The sequence below is a fragment of the Coregonus lavaretus genome (genome assembly GCF_964263955.1).
Source record: "Coregonus lavaretus genome assembly, chromosome: 13".
NCBI lineage: Eukaryota > Metazoa > Chordata > Actinopteri > Salmoniformes > Salmonidae > Coregonus > Coregonus lavaretus.
Window position 1 is genome coordinate 12,693,159 of NC_140000.1, and position 19,256 is coordinate 12,712,414.

Below are 19,256 nucleotides of genomic sequence, written 5' to 3' on the forward strand. Positions count from 1 at the left end.
GGGTAAACTGATTGATTAATTTGAATTGGATTAACAATATTTTTAGTTTGGTAAACTGGTAGATTTGAGTTGATGCGTTTTTTATTAATAAAAAAGAGAGGTTTGAGAGTTATCGTCACTTGAAAGTCTCCCCTACTGTTCTTTTCCATTATTGATGTTTAGAAATGCTAATCTTGGTTTTATCATTATGGAAACATACCTGAGAAAGGAGCTGTGAAAATGCTTTCATTATCACCACAGACAGCCCCATAATTAAGCGAGTCTTGGCTACTGTACATCCCCATACAACACATACCTCTGATTAAAGGCTTGGGAGGACGTTACAGTGTTGCTATTACTGTTATTACTGAGTTATACTTTAGAATGAGCAAGTCTCTTATTTACTCATTGTTACATTGTATTTACATTAGGCTAGGGTTAGAGTTGAGCTGGGATGTGGACATGAAGCTAGGGTTAAGGCTAGTATTAGGGTTGAGCTGGGATGTGGACATGAAGTTATGGTTAAGGATTTGGTTGAGCTGGAATCTGGACATGAAGTTAGGGTTAAGGGTTTGGGTTGAGCTGGGATGTGGACATGTAGTTAGGGTTAAGGGTTAGGGTGGAGCTGGGATGTGGACTTTAAGTTAGGGTTAAGGGTTAGGGTGGAGCTGGGATTTTGACATGAAGTTAGGGTTAAGGGTTAGGGTGGAGCTGGGATGTGGACATGAAGTTAGGGTCAAGGGTTGGGTCGAGCTGGGATGTGGACATGAAGTTAGGGTTAAGGGTTGAGCTGGGATGTGGACATGAAGTTAGGGTTAAGGGTTGAGCTGGGATGTGGACATGAAGTTAGGGTTAAGGGTTAGGGTTGAGCTAGGATGAGGACATGAAGTTAGGGTTAAGGGTTGAGCTGGGATGTGGACATGAAGTTAGGGTTAAGGGTTGAGCTGGGATGTGGACATGAAGTTAGTGTTAAGGGTTGAGCTGGGATGTGGACATGAAGTTATGGTTAAGGGTTGGGTCGAGCTGGGATGTGGACATGAAGTTAGGGTTAAGGGTTGAGCTGGGATGTGGACATGAAGTTAGGGTTAAGGGTTGAGCTGGGATGTGGACATGAAGTTAGGGTTAAGGGTTAGGGTTGAGCTAGGATGAGGACATGAAGTTAGGGTTAAGGGTTGAGCTGGGATGTGGACATGAAGTTAGGGTTAAGGTTTGAGCTGGGATGAGGACATGAAGTTAGGGTTAAGGGTTGAGCTGGGATGTGGACATTAAGTTATGGTTAAGGGTTGAGCTGGGATGAGGACATGAAGTTAGGGTTAAGGGTTGAGCTGGGATGTGGACATGAAGTTAGGGTTAAGGGTTAGGGTTGAGCTGGGATGTGGACATGAAGCTAGGGTTAAGGGTTGAGCTAGGATGAGGACATGAAGTTAGGGTTAAGGGTTGAGCTGGGATGTGGACATGAAGTTAGGGTTAAGGTTTGAGCTGGGATGAGGACATGAAGTTAGGGTTAGGGATAGAGATGAGGGGTAGGGTTTGGGTTGAGCAGGGAAGTGGACAAGAAGCTAGGGATGTGGGTTTGCGTTGAGGCTAGGGTTAGGGTTGAGCAGGGATGTGGGCATGAAGGTAAGGTTAGGGTTGAGGGTTAGGGTTGAGCAGGGACATGGACATGAAGGTAAGGTTAGGGTTGAGGCTAAGGTTATGGGTAAGGTTAGGGTTGAGCCGGGGTGTACACTTTAATCTGCTGTCAAGGAACAACTGTTTGTTTAAATCGTGTATTAATACCTAATATAATAAATTACACTACCCAAGCGTGTGCTTACTTTAAGTGTTTTACTGTATATAAACTGCATACAGTATAAACATTTTTTGGGAGGAACTTATGATTATACATCTTGAACTAATAGCAATATAAGGACATATAAGGTATAGAGTTATTATTTTTTACCAGAGCCTTGTATGACTTTCCATCAAAACTCTTTAAACCCAGTTTGCTTGTTTACATAGCTAAAATAGGCCATCTGAGCTGCAAAGCTGTGTTTGTCGACTTCTCCAAGATAATACCAACGTGTGAACCACACAGCTGTGTTGCAGTCCTGTTGAGGTCAAGATACATTCTGAACTGCAGAGAACACTGGTCATCTCAAACTGGCAGTTGTAGCGTACTGTATATGTATCACTTTCTTCTGTAAGACATTCAATCAAATCCAGACGGCAAGAACCTGCACTTAAAAAGTACTGGGACTATTTAAAACGTATATTAAGCTTCTTGCTGCCTTTAGGGTCAACTTCATACCACTCCATGATGGAAACTGCTGTGTCATAATGCTGACCTTGGCAGTGCAACTTTTGGCTCTGATTGGCTTTCTTTTGAACAGTCAAACAGTGGCACAGCCGATTCTGTTTATAAACCAGGGGTGCAGATGAACCCCTTTCATCGACAGGATCATACAGCAACCATGATTTATCTGGTCTTTGTTCTGCTCATTGGAGCCGCTTGTGAGTCTAGTAATGATCATTGAAAAAGAACAGGACTGTGTTATGACACTAACATCACACATTTGTTTCTTTGACGTTATTAAGAAATATGTTGTTGTTGTTGTTTTAACATAGTGCTATGCTTTTCCATCTCAAAAGAGAGAGGTAATGTAGCTAAGAATGTGCCTGCTCTCTGTTTACAGTCGCCACGTAGGACGACAAGATCATCGGTGGGTATGAGTGCAAGGCCTACTCCCAGCCCCACCAGGTGTCTCTGAACGTTGGGTACCACTTCTGTGGTGGCTCCCTGGTCAACGAGAACTGGGTTGTGTCTGCTGCTCACTGCTACCAATTGTAAGTAGCCTACCATATGAACTACTAGCAACATATTGAGTCAATAACAACTAGCAACAATTTGATATGCTTAACTTTGGCAAAACTAAATGACACAAAGGTGAACTCCATATTCACATGAACTGTGAAAGTAAGAAACGTACAAATGGAACTTTCTCTCGCTCTGTCAGCCGTGTGGAGGTGCGTCTGGGCGAGCACAACATCAAGGTGACTGAGGGTAGCGAGCAGTTCATCTCTTCTTCCCGTGTGATCCGTCACCCCAACTACAGCTCCTACAACATCGACAATGACATCATGCTAATCAAGCTGAGCAAGCCCGCCACCCTCAACACCTACGTGCAGCCTGTTGCTCTGCCCAGCAGCTGTGCCCCCGCTGGCACCAAGTGCACCGTTTCTGGATGGGGCAACACCATGAGCTCCAGTGAGTACAGAACCTGGGTCAAACGTTACATGTGCCAGTTGGTTATCTTCATGGTGGCCGAGTGTGTAGAGGCATGGAAAATGTAGGTCTACTATTAAAAACTCAACTTCATTATTTCTAACCATAACTCCCTCCCTCCCTCTCTCCCTCCCTCCCTCTTTCTCCTTCTCCTTACAGCCGCTGACAAGAACAAGCTTCAGTGCCTGAACATCCCCATCCTGTCCTACAGTGACTGTAACAACTCCTACCCTGGAATGATCACAAACGCCATGTTCTGCGCTGGATACCTGGAGGGAGGCAAGGACTCTTGCCAGGTACTTACCACTCTGACCTCCCATCAGTGGCACTACAATCATGACTTTAAATTGACTTTTTCAGTTCAATTGATTAAAAACAAACATTTAAAAAAATATTCCATTTAGCAGACGCTTTTATCCAAAGCGACTTACAGTCATGCGTGCATACATTTTTTTTGTGTATGGGTGGTCCCGGGGATCGAACCCACTACCTTGGCGTTACAAGCGCCATGCGCTACCAGCTGAGCTACAGAGGACCACTTTAAATAATTGTATATAACTTTCTCTCTTTCTCTCTTAGGGTGACTCTGGTGGCCCCGTGGTGTGCAACGGTGAGCTCCAGGGTGTTGTGTCCTGGGGTTACAAATGTAACCGAGCCCGGTAACCCCGGTGTCTACGCCAAGGTAAGACAGAAAAATAGTTTTCCTGTTGTGTTTGAGGAAAACATCAACATACATACATCACTGTGACATCACTTGGTTTCCCAAAATAAACCTGTAAAACATAGATTTATGGTTCTCATGTTGCCTCCCATTGAGTGTCCACTATTGTCTCCCTTCTCCTTCTCTTCCTCCAGGTGTGCATCTTCAACGACTGGCTGACCAGCACCATGGCCACCTACTAAGTCTGATCCTAGCTTTGATCCTAGCTTTGATCCTAAGTCTGATCCTAGCTTTGATCCTTTTGATCCAGCACGGTCCCACAACTCTACCACATCCTGGGCAGTTCAACATCCACCTTTAATACTGGAGATTTAATACTAATGACAAATAAATTATGTAACATCATTTCAGTTTACTGATTATTTTCCCCAAGGTCATATAAAAATATATATATATATACTTTTGAAGGTTCTTCTTACATGCCTGCAGCATTGAGTACATATTCATGTATGGTGTGAAATATTTTGTTCTGTATGGCATCAAGGGAGTGTTGATTGCAAGTGGAATGTCTACATTTGTGACAATAATGTAATTACAACAGCTAAAAGCTACAGTCTGTGATTGGTACACCCATTTCTTGACTTTTAAAATTATCTATATAACCATTGATTCTTGAAGAGTATAACCAGGGCCTGCTCTAGCCTTTTGGGGGCCTTTTTTTTTGGGGGGGGGGGGGGGATTTTACAATTATCTATATAACCATTGATTCTTGAAGATTATAACCAGGGCCTGCTCTAGCCTTTTTGGGGCCCTAAGCGAGATGTGGTTGGGGGCCCCCCACCTATCAGCAAAACCTTTGAGTGGCCCCTCTTGACGGCAGAGATAAATAAAATGCATTTCCTGCAATTCTACATATTTCGCCATGGGGAGAGAAAACTTAGCAGTTTTACACTTAATTTCCTGCAATTCTACTCTTTTTGCCATGGGGTGGAGAGAAATGTTTGCAGTTTTAAAGCTAATTCCTGCAATTCTACACATTTTGTAATGACTAATGCCATGTTATTATGATATCTGTGTGAGAATGAATAACAAAATCAATAGGGGCCCTGTGCCCTGCGTTCCCCGTTGGTATTCGTCCATGATTACTACAAGTTAAACAATGTTTTTCTGACATGGCTATACTCAGGGTCAGTCAAATGGAATGGCTAATTGAGTGACTGTCAGGGACTGACATAATAATAGAAAAACTGCTGATGCAAGCCACATTTTTAGATTGCAACTGGTGTATTCTACTTCTCTTGGTCCTCTGTAGCTCAGCTGGTAGAGCACGGCGCTTGTAACGCCAAGGTAGTGGGTTCGATCCCCGGGACCACCCATACACAAAAATGTATGCACGCATGACTGTAAGTCGCTTTGGATAAAAGCGTCTGCTAAATGGCATATTATTACTCTTGTTCTCAATAGCAATTTGAGACCCTGACTGAGTTACACCCAAAAAGAAAAATAAATAAAAACAATTATAATTTTTGGGGTCGGGGGCCCCCTAGCGGCCGGGGCCTTAAGCGACCATTTATGTCGCTTTGCCTGGAACCGGTCCTGAGTATAAGTCATAAATGCCTCAGGAGCTCAGTTTCCTGCGGTTGAATGACCAAAGCGCACTCTAGTGGCCTCATGAGTGAAATGCTATAATAATCTTTCAACATTCGATTTTTTTAAATTAAGAAAATCCGGTGTTTCTATGTCAAACAGTTTTGTTATATTTCAGTCTTCTGTGCTGTATATAAAGTGTAATATTAGTATGTAAACTCAAAATTGATTACATTTCAACTCTATATGTGACATGGTCTTCTTTTTTAAAAGCCCATAACCAGATGTGTGAGGTGTATACTTTTGTTTCAGAATTGATTTGTTAAAGACTACCAAGAAACACTCTGCGTGACCCCGATTTAGCCTACTGCAGTAAAAGGTTAATCTGTGGTTCCCAATCAATAACACAAAACATACAGTAAGTTCATTTTACTCCATTGTTTGTAAACAATGTAATTGTAACACACAGTATTCCACCAAAATATAGGCCATGATTCAATCATACGCGCACTGTCGACAAGAGAATTGCTATGTTGATAATTTTGCTTTTTAAAGGCAATTTACTACTTTCTATAGCAATCATTAAGATAAAGTTAATTTGGAATTTGGGTGAACTATCCCTTTAACCTTTAAACTCTTAGGAGGAATTCTCACTATGAATATCGTTTTATTGGAATCTTCATATTATAAACTTCAATACAGGGCTGTGAAAAACGATTTGCCCCCTTTCTATTTTTCTCTAATTTTGCATATTTCCGATACTGAATGTTTTCAGATCAGCATGATCAGCATGAACTGGGACCCATGTAGTCCAAAAGTTAGACTTTTGGCTCATCTGTCCCTAGAATATTCTTCCAAGCATCTTGATGATCATCCAGGTGCTTTTTGACAAACTTTAGTAAACTTCTTGGACGAGATGGGTCCCATTATGTCTGGCAAAAACCAAACACTAAATTCCACAGTAAGAACCTCATACCAACGGACAAGCATGGTGGTGGTAGTGTAATGGTTTGGGGATGCGTTGCTGCCTCAGGACCTGGACGACTTACCTTAATAGAAGGAACCATGATTTCTGCTCTGTATCAGAGAATTCTGCAGGGGAATGTCAGGCCGTTCGTCTGTGAGCTGAAGCTGAAGCGCAGCTGGGTCATGCAGCAAGACAATAATTCAAAACACACAATCAAGTCTACATGAAAATGGTTAAAAAGCAACAAATTTGATGTTTTGGAATGGCCTTGTCAAAGTCCAGACCTAATCCCAAATGTTGTGGCAGGACTTGAAACAAGCAGTTCATGCTTGAAAACCCACAAAAGTCGCTGAGCTAAAGCAGTTCTGCATGCAAGATTGGGACAAAATTCCTCCACAGCGAAGTGACAGACTGATCAACAACTACTGGAAGCATTTGCTTGCAGTCATTGCAGCTAAAGGTGGCACAACCAGTTATTGAGTGTAAGGGGGCAACTACAATTACTATTTTTTCCCCAATGCTCTAATACATCCAAATAAACTTTAATGAGGGAAAAAAGTATTTGATCCCCTGCTGATTTTGTATGTTTGCCCACTGACAAAAAAATTATCAGTCTATAATTTTAATGGTAGGTTTATTTGAACAGTGAGAGACAGAATAAATCCAGAAAAAAACGCATGTCAAAAATATTATAAATTGATTTGCATTTTGATGAGGGAAATAAGTATTTGACCCCCTCTCAATCAGAAAGATTTCTGGCTCCCAGGTGTCTTTTATAGAGGTAACGAGCAGAGATTAGGAGCACACTCTTAAAGGGAGTGCTCCTAATCTCAGTTTGTTACCTGTATAAAAGACACCTGTCCACAGAAGCAATCAATCAATTAGATTCCAAACTCTCCACCATGGCCAAGACCAAAGAGCTCTCCAAGGATGTCAGGGACAAGATTGTAGACCTACACAAGGCTGGAATGGGCTACAAGACCATCACCACGCAGCTTGGTGAGAAGTTGACAACAGTTGGTGCGATTATTCGCAAATGGAAGAAACACAAAATAACTGTCAATCTCCCTCGGCCTGGGGTTCCATGCAAGATCTCACCTCGTGGAGTTGCAATGATCATGAGAACGGTGAGGAATCAGCCCAGAACTACACGGGAGGATCTTGTCAATGATCTCAAGGCAGCTGGGACCATAGTCACCAAGAAAACAATTGGTAACACACTACGCCATGAAGGACTGAAATGCTGCAGTGCCCGCAAGGTCCCCCTGCTCAAGAAAGCACATATACAGGCCTGTCTGAAGTTTGCCAATGAACATCTGAATGATTCAGAGGAGAACTGGGTGAAAGTGTTGTGGTCAGATGAGACCAAAATTGAGCTCTTTGGCATCAACTCAACTCGCTGTGTTTGGAGGAGGAGGAATGCTGCCTATGACCCCAAGAACACCATCCCCACTGTCAAACATGGAGGTGGAAACATTATGCTTTGGGGGTGTTTTTCTGCTAAGGGGACAGGACAACTTCACCACATCAAAGGGACGATGGACGGGGCCATGTACCGTCAAATCTTGGGTGAGAACCTCCTTCCCTCAGCCAAGGCATTGAAAATGGGTCATGGATGGGTATTCCAGCATGACAATGACACAAAACACACGGCCAAGGCAACAAAGGGGTGGCTCAAGAAGAAGCACATGAAGGTCCTGGAGTGGCCTAGCCAGTCTTCAGACCTTAATCCCATAGAAAATCTGTGGAGGGAGCTGAAGGTTCGAGTTGCCAAACGTCAGCCTCGAAACCTTAATGACTTGGAGAAGATCTGCAAAGAGAAGTGGGACAAAATCCCTCCTCAGATGTGTGCAAACCTGATGGCCAACTACAAGAAACGTCTGATCTCTGTGATTGCCAACAAGGGTTTTGCCACCAAGTACTAAGTCATGTTTTGCAGAGGGGTCAAATACTTATTTCCCTCATTAAAATGCAAATCAATTTATAACATTTCTGACATGAGTTATGGTTGAGCCAAAATATCTTATTATGAGTAAGTTAAATGTTTATATTGAGTTGGGTAAACAGATTGATCGATTGATTTAATTATTATGAGTTGGATACGTTTTTTATTTTTGAGTTGGGTACACTTGTTATTTTGAGAGATTAATAAATATATTATTCTTACTTAACTCAATATCTCCACTCAACAATAACATTTCGAATTGAGGTTGGTAAACATATCAGGCTAGGGTTAGGGTTGAGCTGGGATGTGGACATGATGTTAGGGTTAAGGGTTAGGGTTGAGTCGTGATGTGTACATGAAGCTACGGTTAGGTTTGAGGTTAGGGTTGAGCTGGGATGTGGACATGATGTTAGGGTTAAGGGTTAGGGTTGAGTCGTGATGTGGACATGAAGCTAGGGTTAGCGTTAGGGTTGAGGGTTAGAGTTTGGGTTGAGCAGGAATGTGGACAAGATGCAAGGGTTAGGGTTGAGGCTAGGGTTCGGGTTGAGATGGGACATGGACATGAAGGTAGGGTTAGGGTTGAGGGTTTTGGGTAATGTTAGGGTTGAGCTGTGGTGTAGACTTTAATCTACGGTCAAGGTACAACTGTTTATTTGAATCTTCTGTTAATACCTAATATAATAAATTACACTACCCAAGTGTGGGCTTACTTTGAGTGTTTTACTGTATATTAACTGCAATCAGTATAATGATTTTTGGAGGACCTTATGATTATACAACTTATTTTACATTACATTTTACATTTTAGTCATTTAGCAGACGCTCTTATCCAGAGCGACATACATGAACATGAACTTATGCAATGAACTCATGGCCATGTAAGGTAAACAGAGTCTATTTTTCTACAGCCTTGTATGACTTTCCAACAAAACCCCTTAAACCCAGTTTACTTGTTTAGAAAGCTAAAATTGGCGGAAAAGCTGTGTTTGTCGACTTCTCCAAGATAATACTAACGTGTGAACCACACAGCTGTTTTGCAGTCCTGTTGAGGTCAAGATACAGTCTGAACTGCAGAGAACACTGGTCATCTCAAACTGGCAGTTGTAGCATACTGTACATGTATCACTTTCTACTGTAAGAAATTCAATCAAATCCAGACGGCAATAACCTGCACTTAAAAGTACTGGGACTAATGAAAACTTATATATTTAACTTTATGCTGACTTTATGGTCAACTTCATACCACTCCATGATGGAAACTGCTGTGTCATAATGCTGACCTTGGCAGTGCAACTTTTGGCTCTGATTGGCTTTCTTTTGACCAATCAAACAGCGGCACAGACGATTCTGCATATATAACAGGGGTGCAGATTAACCCCTTTCATCGACAGGATCATACAGCAACCATGATTTCTCTGGTCTTTGTTCTGCTCATTGGAGCCGCTTGTGAGTCTAGTAATGATCATAGAAAAAATAACAGGACTGTGTTATGACACTAACATCACACATTTGTTTCTTTGACGTTATTAAGAAATATGTTATTGTTGTTTTATCATAGTGCTATGCTTTTCCATCTCAAAAGGTGAGGTAATATAGCTAAGAATGTGCCTGCTCTCTGTTTACAGTCGCCACGGAGGATGACAAGATCGTCGGAGGGTATGAGTGCAAGGCCTACTCCCAGCCCCACCAGGTGTCTCTGAACGTTGGGTACCACTTCTGTGGTGGCTCCCTGGTCAACGAGAACTGGGTTGTGTCTGCTGCTCACTGCTACCAATCGTAAGTAGCCTACCATATGAACTACTAGCAACATATTGATTCAAAAACAACTAGCAACAATTTGATAAGCTTACCTTTTGCAAAACTAAAGGAGACAAGTGAACTCCACATTCACATGAACTGTCTCTCTTTCTCTTTCAGCCGTGTGGAGGTGCGTCTGGGCGAGCACAACATCAAGGTGACTGAGGGTAGCGAGCAGTTCATCTCTTCTTCCCGTGTGATCCGTCACCCCAACTACAGCTCCTACAACATCGACAATGACATCATGCTGATCAAGCTGAGCAAGCCCGCCACCCTCAACACCTACGTGCAGCCTGTTGCTCTGCCCAGTAGCTGTGCCCCCGCTGGCACCATGTGCACCGTTTCTGGATGGGGCAACACCATGAGCTCCAGTGAGTACAGAACCTGGGTCAAAGGTTACATGTGCCAGTTGGTTATCTTCATGGTGGCCGAGTGTGTAGAGGCATGGAAAACGTAGGCCTACTGTTAAAAACACAACTTCATTATTTCTAACCATAACTCCCTCCCTCCCTCTCTCCCTCCCTCCCTCTTTCTCCTTCTCCTTACAGCCGCTGACAAGAACAAGCTTCAGTGCCTGAACATCCCCATCCTGTCCTACAGTGACTGTAACAACTCCTACCCTGGCATGATCACCAACGCCATGTTTTGTGCTGGATACCTGGAGGGAGGCAAGGACTCTTGCCAGGTACTTACCACTCTGACCTCAATTCAGTGGTACCACAATGATGACTTCAAATTGACTTTTTAAATTGATTAGAAATTGATAATGAAATTGATATCCCTTACCTCCCTTCTTTCTCTCTCTCTCCCTCTCCCTCTCCCTTCCTCTCTCTCTCAATCTCTCAATCTTTCTCTCTCTTTCTCTCTCTCTCTCTTTATCTATCTCTATCTATCTCTCTCTCTCTCTCTCTCAGGGTGACTCCGGTGGCCCCGTGGTGTGCAACGGTGAGCTCCAGGGTGTTGTGTCCTGGGGTTACGGCTGTGCCGAGCCCGGTAACCCCGGTGTCTACGCCAAGGTAAGACAGAAAAACAGTTTTCCTTTTGTGTTTGAGGAACACATCAACATTCATACATCATTGTGACATCCCTTGGTTTCCTGAAAGAAAAAGGCATTGAGTCTATAAAACATAGATTGATGGTTCTCATGTTGCCTCCCATTGAGTGTCCACTAATATCTCCCTTCTCCTTCTCTTCCTCCAGGTGTGCATCTTCAACGACTGGCTGACCAGCACCATGGCCACCTACTAAGTCTGATCCTAGCTTCGATCCTCCAGTACGGTCCCACAACTCTACAACATCTTGTGCAGTTCAACATCCACCTTATGTACTGGAGATTAAATACTAATGGCAAATAAAGCATTTAACATAATTTAAGTTTACTGTGTCTATTTCCCAAGGTTAAATATAAAAATGAATATACTGTAGAAGGTACTTCTTGCATGCATGCAGCATAGAGCACATATTCATGAATGTAGTAGTGCAATATTTTTTTCTGTATGTCATCAAAGGAGTGTTGTTTGCAAGTGGAATGTCTACATTGTGTTGGTTTAAAAATGCTGTAATTATAACAGCTTAAGCAGTTCTAATGTACTATAGGTAGTTTTAAGGCTTCAATAAACTCTGAAGGATAAGTCCTAATACACAATGTATGCTGATAATGTCAAGAAAGTATTGATCTTCAGTTGCCATTTAGAGCATGTTAAAGGGGGGTCCTACCAGTCCCATTTATTTTTGGCTATCAAATATGCTACGTGGGAGCATATCAAACAAAACTTGGGTTGCTGATTCTCTGGCTCCACAGAGTACAGATTCTCTCACTGCACAGACTACTCTCTCTACAAATCATTAGGATTATGTTCATTCTTAATTTGGGTGAACTATCCCTTTAACCTTGTAAACTGTTAAGATAAATTATTTCTCACCACAAACCTCTTTATATTGAAACGTCATAGACATATTCACATTTTCCATAAATTAATAAGTGGCAACATTAGTTCTGTGTTTTATGGGGTTATGCTTCCGTAATTTTTACAACTGCGACCTGGCCAAGATAAAGCAAAGCAGTTCGATAAAAACAACAACAACACAGAGTTACATATGGAATAAACAAAACGTACAGTCAATAACTGTCACGACTTCCGCCGAGGCTGCCTCCCCTCCTTGTTTCGGGCAGGTTTCTGCGTTCGGCGTCACTGGCTTACTAGCTACTGCCGATCCATTTATCATCACTCCATTTGTCTTGTCTTCAATCACACACACCTGGTCCTTATTCCCTCATTAGTCATGGTATAAGTGTTCCCTCTGCTTCCTTGTCTGTGTGGGTGATTGTTTATTGTGGAGGTTAGTGAAGCTCAGTGGAGCTCGTGTATTTTGTATCGATGGGAGTATTTCCCGTGTGCCTTGTATTTTCCAGTGCGCCTGTTTTGTGCTCTGGAGTGTGTTTGACGCATTTCTGCGTAAACCTGTATTTTGCAGATTAAAGCCTGTTATTCTGTGATTTACCCTCCTGCGCCTGAATCCTTCAACACCACCCCGTTATGGAGTCAGCGGGAGAGACGCGCATGCCTGGAGTCGTGGAACGGGTCCAGGAGCATTCAACTATGCTAGCCAGCTTGGGTGAAGCGATGGGTCGGGTTCTTCAGGTCGTCCAACGCCTGGAGAGGAGAGAGCCCGATCCGTCGAGACCAGCTGGTCATCCGGATCCCGCCACCTACACCCCAGCACCCGGAGGGATCCAGATATCCCGACCACGGGAGTTCGACGGGACAGCGGCGCTGTGCCAAGGATTCCTTCTCCAACTGCAGCTCTACTTCTCCAGCATCCGGCCGGTTCCATCGGAGTGGGAGAAGGTGTCTTCCCTAGTCTCCTGCTTCTCGGGGAAAGCCCTGGAGTGGCCAACGCAGTGTGGAACGAAGGAGGAGCCGCGTTGGAGAACTACGGGGAGTTCGCTCGCCTCTTCCGGGCGGTCTTCGATCACCCGCCTGAGGGTCGAGAGGCGGGCGAGCGGCTGGTCCACCTGAGGCAGGGGACGAGGACTGCGCAGGACCTCGCATTGGAGTTTTGAACTCTGGGTCCAGGTGGAACGAGCGGGCCCTGATTGACCAGTTCCGGTGCCATCTGAGAGAGGACGTCCGATGGGAGCTAGCCTGCCGTGACACCATGTTGTCCTTCTCACAACTGGTGGACATGGCCATTCATTTGGACAACCTGCTGGCAACCAGAGGACGTCCTGGAGGAGGTCTGCCCATTTCCATCCCGGCCGACTCGGACCCAGAACCGATGGAGATGGGTGGAACCGCTAGCCGAGAGAGCGGAGTGCCACACTGGTGGCGCGAAGGGACATTTCACCACACTTTGTCGTCAACGCTCTTCTGGGTTTGGAGGCGACAGGCAGGGCAGTCTCGCATCACCCCAGGTATCGAACACCCACACTCGTTCAGAGCCCTCTGCTGCGCACTGTAAAATACTTGTCTCCTTTCCTGAGCACATGGTAGTTCCCCAGTGTAAGGCGCTAGTCGATTCAGGCGCAGCTGGGAACATTATGGACAGGGCATTCGCACACCGTATAGGCATTCCATTGATTCCCCTATCCAGGGTTGGTTAAGGAAGTTACTGCACCAGTCACCATGATTACCCAGGAGACTCATTGTGAGCAGGTTACTTTTTCCATTATTGAGTCTCCTGCTTTCCCTGTGGTATTTGGTATCCCTTGGATAGCACTCCACAACCCCACCTTCTCATGGCCACAGAGGGTTCTCGCGGGGTGGTCGCGAGAGTGTCAGGGTAGGTGTCTAGGTGTTTCCGTTGGTGCAACCATGGTGGAAAGTCCAGACAGTACCTCCACCATGCGCATTCCCCCTGAATACCTCGATCTGGCGCAAGCGTTCTCTAAAACGCAGGCAACTAAATTACCACCTCAACGGGCGGGGGATTGCACGATAAACCTCCGGGTAGACGCTGTACCTCCCAGGAGTCATATATACCCCCTGTCACAGGCTGAAACGGTGGCTATGGAAACGTATGTCACCGAGTCCCTGCACCAGGGGTATATACGTCCCTCCACTTCACCCGCCTCCTCAAGTTTCTTCTTTGTGAAGAAGAAGGACGGAGGTCTGCGCCCGTGCATTGATTATTGACCACTGAACAGGGAGACGATAAGATTTAGTTATCCTCTCCCCCTCATTCCTTCAGTGATTGAATCAATGCATGGGGCGCGCTTCTTCACCAAATTAGATCTCAGGAGTGCATACAACCTGGTGCGTATCCGAGAGGGAGATGAGTGGAAGACAGCATTCAGCACAACCACGGGGCATTATGAATACCTGGTGATGCCCTATGGTTTGATGAATGCTCCCTCAGTTTTCCAGTACTTTGTGAACAAGGTGTTTCGGGACATGCTTGGTCGCGGTGTAGTGGTCTACATCGATGACATCCTGGTGTATTCCGCTACTCGCGCCGAGCATGTGTCCCTGGTTCGCAAGGTGCTGGCCCGACTTTTAGAAAATGACCTTTATGCTAAGGCAGAGAAGTGTATGTTTTTCCAGCAGTCCGTCTCCTTCCTTGGATACCGCATTTCCACCTCAGGTGTGGAGATGGCGGGAGATCGCATTTTAGCCGTGCGTAATTGGCCGACTCCAACCACGGTTAAGGAGGTGCAGCGTTTCCTTGGCTTTGCCAACTACTATTGGAGGTTTACCCGGGGCTTTGGCAAGGTCGCAGCTCCCATTACATCCCTGTTGAAGGGTGGGCCGTCCCAGCTCCGCTGGTCTGCTGAGGCTGACCTGGCCTTTATAGATGATTTTCAAGTACATATGTTGTAGAATTAAACACCTATATGCCTTAAAATGTTTATGGATTGAGAACCAGTTGAAGGCTTGATACAGAGCAGAGACATTTATGTGTTTTTCATAACTCCCTGCAGCTGGTCTGGGTATGTCAATGACATGTGATGGAGATACAACTCCTCATGGTGGCTGTGTGGAGATTGGAGTAACAATGGAACTAGTGTTATCATTTGTTTGTGCTTATGACCTGACACATAGCCACATGCACATAATCTCAAGGGCCAGGGAGGATGGTAAATGATAAATGCTTAAATGTATGTGGTTGAGAATGGGTTATGGATGACATGTTTAAACCATGTTTAAGTATTAATTGACATGTTTTATAATGTGTTATGAAATGATAAAGGTAAAACAGAATGAACATGATTAATACTTTGTACTTCAGATATATGTCTGGATAGTGAATATAGTCAATACAGAGTGTGATTGTTCTTTAATGTACGTATGTACATAATTTTTTGAATCACGCCACTAATAAGATACAGAGGCCCCATTTAGAGAAGCGCAAGTAGCCCCTGTGAGTAGCCAACATGTGATAATGAAAAGATGTTATTCATTCACATAGAGAGGAGTAACTATGTATGTTGACTATGCATTTGTGTCTGTATAAAAGGACAGCTCCGGTTCAGGGCAAGCAGTTGCTCCATGGAGCAAGCTCGGCTTTGTTATGCAAATAATACATGTCTAATTTTTGGATTCACAAACTTCAGTCTTTTGAGAGATATTTTGAGTTGACTACTTTTGAGTCAAATATTTCTACGACACCTTCAGCAAACTGCAGGGTCTGTTCACCTCAGCCCCAGTACTGGCCCACCCCGATCCATCACTACCGTTCGTAGTGGAGGTGGATGCGTCTGAGGTTTTGATAGGAGCTGTCCTGTCTCAATGCTCGGGTACGCCACCCAAGCTCCGCCCCTGTGTGTTCTTCTCGAAGAAGCTCAGCCCGGCGGAGCAGAACTACGACGTTGGTGATTGGGAGCTGTTGGCTGTTGTCTGAGCCTTGACCGTGTGGAGGCATTGGCTCGAGGGGGCAAGACACCCTTTCCTCGTCTGGACGGACCACTGTAACCTGGAGTACATCCGGGCAGCGAGGAGGCTGAATCCTCGCCAGGCCAGGTGGGCCCTATTCTTCACCCGGAAGAATACACTGTCATACTTTTACACTGTCATACATCCCTGGTACGAAGAACGTGAAGGCAGACACACTGTCCTGGCTGTATGACACAGAGGAGAGGCCCAGCGACAACGCTCCCATACTGCCGGCCTCCTGCATTGTGGCGCCGGTAGTATGGGTGACGGACGCGGATATAGAGCAGGCATTACGCATGGATCCTTCTCCACCTCAGTGTCCAGATGGGCTACAGTACGTGCCTGCTCTTATCCTTGATCGTCTGATCTACTGGGCACACACGTCACCCAGGTATCGGCTGGAAAATACTGGTGGCCTACCTTGGCTAAGGACATGAGGGTGTATGTCTCCTCCTGCTCAGTGTGCGCCCAGAGTAAGGCACCTAGGCACCTCCCAGCTGGTAAGTTACAACCTTTACCAGTTCCACAATGACAATGGTCTCACCTAAGTGTTGATTTTCTAACTGATCTTCCCCTCTCCCAAGATAACACCACCATCCTGGTCGTTGTGGACCGCTTTTTTAAAGCCTGCTGCCTCCTTCCTCTGCCCGGTCTCCCCACTGCTCTGCAAACTGCGGAGGCCCTGTTTACACACATCTTCCAGCACCACGGGGTACCAGAGGATATAGTGTCTGACCGAGGTCCCCAGTTCATGTCCAAGGTCTGGAAGGCGTTCATGGAACGTCTGGGGGTCTCGGTCAGCCTGACCTTTGGGTTCCACCCCGAGAGTAATGGGCAGGTGGAACGGGTAAATCAGGACGTGGGTAGGTTCCTGCGGTCCTACTGCCAGGACTGGCCGGGGGTGTGGTCGGTGTTCTTGCCATGGGCAGAATATGCCCAGAACTCTCTCCACCACTCCTCCACTAACCTAATGCCTTTCCAGTGTGTTCTAGGTTAACACCCGGTTCTGGCACCGTGGCACCAGAGCAAGACCGAGGCTCCTGCGGTGGATGACTGGTTTCGGCGTGCGGAGGAGACGTGGGATGCTGCCCACGTTCACCTCCAGCGCGCCGTGCGTCGTCAGAAGGCCAACGCTGACCGCCACCGCAGTGAGGCCCCCGTCTTTGTACCGGGGGATCGGGTCTGGCTCTCGACCCGGAATCTGCCCCTCCGCCGTAATTTATAACTCGAGTAGGATGATATAAATCTTCATTATTTCGTTTAATTATTTTTCGATTTGAGCGTAATGAGCCATGTTGCTGGTCAGCCAGTTGTTGAAGATGCACACCTGGAGGAAGAGAAGGAGAAGGGAGACATCAGTGGACACAGGGCCAAGTTACTGTAGACCTGGGATAAAGTTGGTATTATTGAAGTTAGAAACATGTAGTTGTGACAGGGATGAACCAGTGGTCTAATAAAGGAATGCTGTCACACAAACCCATTATAGTATTTATTTGAAATTACATGATGCTTTAACCCACAAACATAGCAGCAGAAGCCTATATTCTTACCTTGGCGTAGACACCGGGGTTACCGGGCTCAGCACACCCATATCCCCAGGACACAACACCCTGCAGCTCACCGTTGCACACCACGGGGCCACCGGAGTCACCCTGAGAGAGAGAGAATGAGAGATTTACTTCACTGTTTCTCTGTACTGTATTTTTGGTCCTAATAGTTTTGATAAGCTGGTCAGAGGCAGTAGTAGAGCAGGACTTGCCTCTACAGGTCAGTGCTGTTCAGTACCTGGCAAGAGTCCTTGCCTCCCTCCAGGAATCCAGCGCAGAACATGGCATTAGTGATCTGACCAGGGTAGGAGTTGTCACAGTCGTTGAAAGACAGGATGGGGAGGTTCAGGCACTGCAGCTTGTCGCTATCGGCGGCTGTAAGGATGGATGAGAAATGAAAGAATGGATAGAAAGAAAGAAGGGGGAGTGAAAGGCAGAACATGTCAATTATGTATAATTTACATCTGAACACTGGCAATGGTTACTAGACCAAGTATATTTTATAACATAGCCCCAAAATACATGAAAGTATTGACGTTGGTGCTGTACTCACTGGAGCTCATGGTGTTTCCCCATCCAGAGACGACACACTTGGTGCCAGCGGGGGCCCAGCTGGTGGGCAGAGCAACAGGCTGCACGTAGGTGTTGAGGGTGGCGGGCTTGCTCAGCTTGATCAGCATGATGTCATTGTTGATGTTGTAGGAGCTGTAGTTGGGGTGGGGGATGACGCGGGAAGAAGAGATGAACTGCTCGCTACCCTCAGTCCTGGCAATGTATTAGTAATTTGGTTGAACTATCCCTTTAACCTTTTAAACTGTTACTAGGAATTCTCAATTTGAACATCCTTGTATTGGAAACGTCATATTATATCACATATTCTATTTGAGAGCAACTCCTACCCTGGTCAGATCACTAATGCCATATTCTGCGCTGGATTCCTGGAGGGAGGCAAGGACTCTTGCCAGGTACTGAACAGCACTGACCTGTAGAGGCTAGTCCTGCTCTACTACTGCCTCTGACCAGCTTATCAAAACTATCAAAACTATGTGGTCCTCTGTAGCTCAGCTGGTAGAGCACGGTGCTTGTAACGCCAAGGTAGTGGGTTCGATCCCCGGGACCACCCATACACAAAATAAATGTATGCACGCATGACTGTAAGTCGCTTTGGATAAAAGCGAATGCTAAATGGCATATTATATTATTATTATATTAGGACCAAAAATACAGTACAGAGAAACAGTGAAGTAAATCTCTCATTCTCTCTCTCTCAGGGTGACTCCGGTGGCCCCGTGGTGTGCAACAGTGAGCTGCAGGGTGTTGTGTCCTGGGGATATGGGTGTGCTGAGCCCGGTAACCCCGGTGTCTACGCCAAGGTAAGAATATAGGCTTCTGCTGCTACGTTTGTGGGATAAAGCATCATGTAGTTTCAAATAAATACTATAATGGGTTTGTGTGACAGCATTCCTTTATTAGACCGTTGGTTCATCCCTGTCACAACTATATGTTTCTAACTTCAATAATACCAAATTTATCCCAGGTCTACAGTAACTTGGCCCTGTGTCTACTAATATCTCCCTTCTCCTTCTCTTCCTCCAGGTGTGCATCTTCAACGACTGGCTGACCAGCACCATGGCC

General features: G+C 45.3%; 4 protein-coding genes across 4 annotated transcripts in view; 2 read left to right on the plus strand and 2 right to left on the minus strand.

Annotated features, from left to right (window-relative positions):
• Positions 1-19,256, minus strand: part of LOC311139364 (sperm acrosome membrane-associated protein 6-like) — a gene marked incomplete at its 5' end in the record, with an annotated part of 1,014,348 nt that overhangs the window by 557,683 nt on the left and 437,409 nt on the right. The gene's annotated exons all lie outside the window — the stretch shown is intronic.
• On the plus strand, positions 1,594-4,147 carry LOC311139227 (trypsin-2-like; the record flags this gene model as incomplete). The annotated part of the gene is made up of 6 exons (XM_084174129.1): positions 1,594-1,599; positions 2,666-2,805; positions 2,976-3,226; positions 3,404-3,566; positions 3,824-3,926; positions 4,100-4,147. 6 exons carry the CDS (start codon positions 1,594-1,596, stop codon positions 4,145-4,147), a joined length of 711 nt encoding a protein of 236 aa, XP_084030255.1.
• LOC311140230 (trypsin-2) lies at positions 9,784-11,570 on the plus strand. Its single transcript, XM_084175182.1, has 6 exons — positions 9,784-9,850; positions 10,030-10,180; positions 10,322-10,572; positions 10,750-10,886; positions 11,116-11,217; positions 11,402-11,570. The coding sequence occupies exons 1-6, from the start codon at positions 9,811-9,813 to the stop codon at positions 11,447-11,449; spliced, it is 729 nt and encodes a 242-aa protein (XP_084031308.1). The 5' UTR covers positions 9,784-9,810; the 3' UTR covers positions 11,450-11,570.
• Positions 17,339-18,384, minus strand: LOC311139228 (trypsin-1-like; the record flags this gene model as incomplete). Its single annotated transcript, XM_084174130.1, has 4 exons — positions 18,175-18,384; positions 17,860-17,996; positions 17,625-17,726; positions 17,339-17,401 (listed from the first exon to the last, which is right to left on the minus strand). Exons 1-4 carry the CDS (start codon positions 18,299-18,301, stop codon positions 17,339-17,341), a joined length of 429 nt encoding a protein of 142 aa, XP_084030256.1. The 5' UTR covers positions 18,302-18,384.

Coding starts and splice junctions, on each gene's coding strand:
- LOC311140230 (XM_084175182.1), top strand. CDS start 9,811: ATGATTTCTCTGGTCTTTGTTCTGCTCATTGGAGCCGCTT. Junction 9,851..10,029: donor TCTGCTCATTGGAGCCGCTT/GTGAGTCTAGTA, acceptor CTCTGTTTACAG/TCGCCACGGAGGATGACAAG. Junction 10,181..10,321: donor GCTGCTCACTGCTACCAATC/GTAAGTAGCCTA, acceptor TTTCTCTTTCAG/CCGTGTGGAGGTGCGTCTGG.